The following is a 3918-nucleotide window of genomic DNA, read 5'->3' as shown; positions in this document are numbered from 1 at the left end:
CGTCCCCGCGCCCCAGCCCTGCCCCGCTCCCCGCACCCCAGCCCTGCCCGGCTCCCGGCCATGGATCAGGGGTGAACACACCAGGAAGCCAACGCTGAGATTAATGGAGGAAAAGAAACTCCACTGATAATGGGGGGACAGGTCAGGGCTCGCATTCAGGGCCGGCGGCTCTGAGAAGGGGTCGTTCTTGGGTGAGGCCTGCGCGGTGGGCAGTGAGCTTCCGGGAGCGCAGGCAGGAAGGCGCGAGGCGAGGAAACGGGGTGCCCTCCAGGACCAGCCGGAGGGGGCTTCCTAGAGGCCGGGGGCTAGGAGGGGCAGAACGTCGTCCCCAAACACCAAGGTTGCAGGTTCAATACCAGAGGCAACCAGTGAACGCACGAATAAGTGGAACAACACACCAGTGTCTCTCTCTCTAAGTCCATTTAGAGAGAGAGAGAGAGAGCGTGCGCGCTCCTGGGGACAGAGAAGCCCCTGGTGGGTGAACTTACACCGTCTCCATATCTCCCAGGAGGAGCATGAGACATCTGCTGCCCAAACAGAACTGACCTGAGGCCGAGAGTCTGGAACGTTCTGGAGAAAAACAAGACTGGCCTTCCTCAGCCCTCGGGCCACTTGCCCTGAAATGGGTGGGGGGCTGGTTATCGTATCCTGGGACAAAGTGGGAGGCCGGTCCTCCCGGAACAGGAGCACCTGAAGGTCCACCTGCGCTCCGAACGCCCGGCCCCCGGGAGCGAGCCGGCTTCCCGGCGTCCCTGCTGGGCGGTCCTGGGACCGGCTGTGGTGAGATGACCCTTCTCACCACAGGGAGCGACCGGTGGCACCGGCACCGAGGCCGCGGCAGGAAGCCGGGTGGGCGTGCCAGGCGGGGCGCACAGCCGAAGGGCATCTCAGCTTGATTTGAAAACGTGATGTTTCGTTCACCTGGAACGTTTTGGCATCGATTTTGACCTCGAAGCTGCTGCCGTCAAACAGGATGAGTCACGGCTTTCTAGTTTGGGGAACCCCCTCCATTCTGTGCTCTGGGCTCTAGCCTGGCTGCTCGTGCCTTTCACACCCACCAGGCCCACCCTGATGGCCACGCCCCCTGGGCTCTGGAAGATGCCACTTCCCCTGTGGGATCTCGCTGCAGAGGCTGACGGCACTAAGATGTCAAACACCTGGCTAGCGACCCACACAAGTACCTCGGTGACCATGACCTCTGACCTCTGCAGAGCGGGGACCATGACCTCTGACCTCTGCGGGTCAGAAGCGCTGGCCGGGGCTGCCGTTGGACTGAAAGCTCCGGTTCAAGGCTGCTGCCCCTCCCAGGGCCAGGTGGCCTGCACCTGTCAGCGGAGGAAAGGCCGAGATTTCCACAAGCAGTAGAGCCGGCCGGCAGGCTGGCAGCCCTCTCGTCCTGCAGTGAGGGGGGAGCCAGGAGGGGTGTCTTTGGGACCCTGGGGGCCTGCGCTGGGCCAGGCGCTGCGGCCGCGGCGGGCCTTCCCTTTACTACATATACCTCTCCTAGGGATGTATACATGCATACATCAGCATTGATGATGAGCTTGGGCCTCTGCCCAACCTTCTCATCTGTGGAAGGATCTGAGCACGTCGCTTCGGACGCTGGATTAGAGAGAGGAGAGAGAGCGTGGGCAGAGAAAGGATACTTAATAGGAAAGAGGCATTAGGGTCCCCACGAGGGGTCCCCACGTGTGTGTCCTGAGCAGGGGAGACGGGGAGACCCCCGGACATCACCCCCTGGAGAGGGGGACATTCACCCAGGAGCTAGCGAAGTCCCTCCTTAGAGGAGCACGTGGGGAAGAGGAAAGGTGGCCTCGGGTGCCCCCAAGCTCTGGGGCTCGCCTGTACCCGGGCATCGGGGACCTTCCCAGGCTGAGAAAGGTGCGGGGCGGGGGGGGGGAGGCGCAGAGAAAAAGGCTCCTTCACGGAGATCCCAGGATGGGCAGGAAGCAAAGGCCTGGCCCACGCACCCTCTCACACTTGAACCCGCAGCCGCCCACACCCAACAGGGATGAGTGTGTTACTCCCGTTTAAACTACAGCAGATGCAGCCATGGAGGCCTGGAGAGGTCCGTGTTTTGCCTGAACTCACACAGCGGGGCCAGGTCTTCACACCCTCGCTGGGGCCTTGGCGGGTTACCTTCAGGGACCTGCCTGCAACAAGGAGCTGCCCGCGCCCTGGGCCCCGGTCAAGCCAGCAGGTGGGGGGCCCGGGAACCGTGGGGCTCTCTTCCATCTCATCCGGAGGGCGGCCTGCTGCCGGGCGGGGGCCCTGGGTGCGGGCTCTCCTCACCGCTGTGCGCGGCAGCCGCCAGCACTGCCCAGCGCCCAGCCCTCGGGGGCGCCGTTGGGAGCAGGAAGGAGGCCTCCCGGGCGACGCCCGCTGCCCAGGTTCCGATCCCAGCCAACCCTCCCGGAGGCTGTGTGGTCCGGGCCACTGGCAGGCCCGCCTGCGCCCGCGCCCGTCCATACGGTGGGGGGAACAATCGAGGGCTGAGCGGAGATGACATGGCGGGATTAAGCCGGAGGGAGCCCAGGCGCCAGCCCGGCTCTGCCAGGGAGAATCCCCGCGGAGCCCCGCCCGCTCCGCTGCCACTCCTGTCGGCACAGTGACCGCGGCCACGGGGTGTTGTAAAATAGACACCCCCTCCGTACCCACATATCCATCTCCAAGGGGTCCCCCAAACAATGACTCACACACTGAGTAATTAGAAAGGCAGTGTTTATGAAAATACATTTCATCTTCAAAATTCAGCTGTTAAAGTGTGGGTGCGCTTCTAGGGGGGACACTCTGTGTGTGTGTGTGTGTGTGTGTAATTTTTATTCTTTTTTTTTAAGATGAAGAGAAGGGGTGGTGAGCTGAACTTGACCTGTTATATGCAGAGTTCACACACAAACTACCTTTAGGGACAAGGGGAAATAACCGTAATCCAACATTATTGAGCCTCTCAGCGTAGCCCCTGGAACTTAAAGTGGGGTCCCAGGCAGGGAGGAGGGGGGACTGGCCTTTTCATCACCAGCCCCTGGCGGTCCCCCTGCCCTGGCCACGCGCCATCAGCCCAGGGAACTCGGTTTCAGGTTCAAGGCCCCGCCGACACCCAGGCCGTGGGCTGCGTGCCCAGCAGGGCAGGCCCGGGCGGCTCAGCGCTGCCCCCCTCACCCGTCCTCTCCCAGCGCCCCGTGCGCCACAGGCGGCCCGGCCTGGACAATGACTCACCTCGTCGTTTTTAGCCGCGTCCCCTGAGCCGCGGCTGCGTGTCCGGCAGCTGTCGGTGTGGGGCCAGGGCCTGCGCACAGAGGGCGGGGACCGCGTCCGCTCCTACGACCAGCGCTGGACAGCCAGCCGCTCAGAGAGGGACGCGGGGACAGCGGTCCAGGCTGCGCGTGGAGGGGAGGGGGTCTGCAGGCCTCTGCCTGTGCCTGGGACAGCCTCAGGGACCCCGAGGCCTCCGGCCAAAGAATGGAAACTGTCCAACTGGGGGTTCCGGGGGGCCCCCTCCCCCTCTCCCACCACAGCCGGCGTCCACGCTGACGGCTTTTCCCGGGTTCCCGTGGCTGTCACTCGCCGGTTCACACCTCGGCTGAAGGCCTTGGGGCTGCAGCAAACAGCCGAGAGGAGTGCGTCCGGTGGGAGGACCCCGGGAGCGGACGTGGCCAGCAGCTCCGGAGCCACGGAGCTGCCCCCGCGCTTCCCAGGCTGCGCCTGACCCCCCCGCCTCGGCTCTCCAGGGGGAAGACCACAGTGGGGGGGACGCTCCTGCTCCAGCCCCGACAGAGAAGAGGAACAGGAGAGAGGGAGACACTCAGACCTGCCGTGTTCGTCAGCGAACAGCTCCCAGACTTTCTTAACGGACAAGGACACATGAGCACTGAGGAGCACACAGAGCCGGCCCAGCCGGCGGGCTCAGCGGCTGAGCAT

The 3918-nt window shown here is 64.2% G+C and overlaps 1 protein-coding gene across 1 annotated transcript in view; it reads left to right on the top strand.

The window, feature by feature from the left end:
- LOC102763411 (nuclear receptor corepressor 2) overlaps positions 1 to 3706 on the top strand; it is a 49912-nt gene extending 46206 nt beyond the window's left edge. Inside the window, exons 17-18 of the mRNA XM_015567218.1 lie at positions 3231 to 3383; positions 3516 to 3706. Of these exons, the coding sequence (XP_015422704.1) occupies positions 3231 to 3383; positions 3516 to 3706 (344 nt within the window). The remainder of the gene's footprint in view (positions 1 to 3230; positions 3384 to 3515) is intronic.
- Positions 3707 to 3918: the final 212 nt, after the last annotated feature.

The sequence above is a fragment of the Myotis davidii genome, unplaced genomic scaffold (genome assembly GCF_000327345.1).
Source record: "Myotis davidii unplaced genomic scaffold, ASM32734v1 scaffold43, whole genome shotgun sequence".
Classification (NCBI taxonomy): Eukaryota; Metazoa; Chordata; class Mammalia; order Chiroptera; family Vespertilionidae; genus Myotis; species Myotis davidii.
This window is presented reverse-complemented; position numbering and strand designations above follow the sequence as displayed.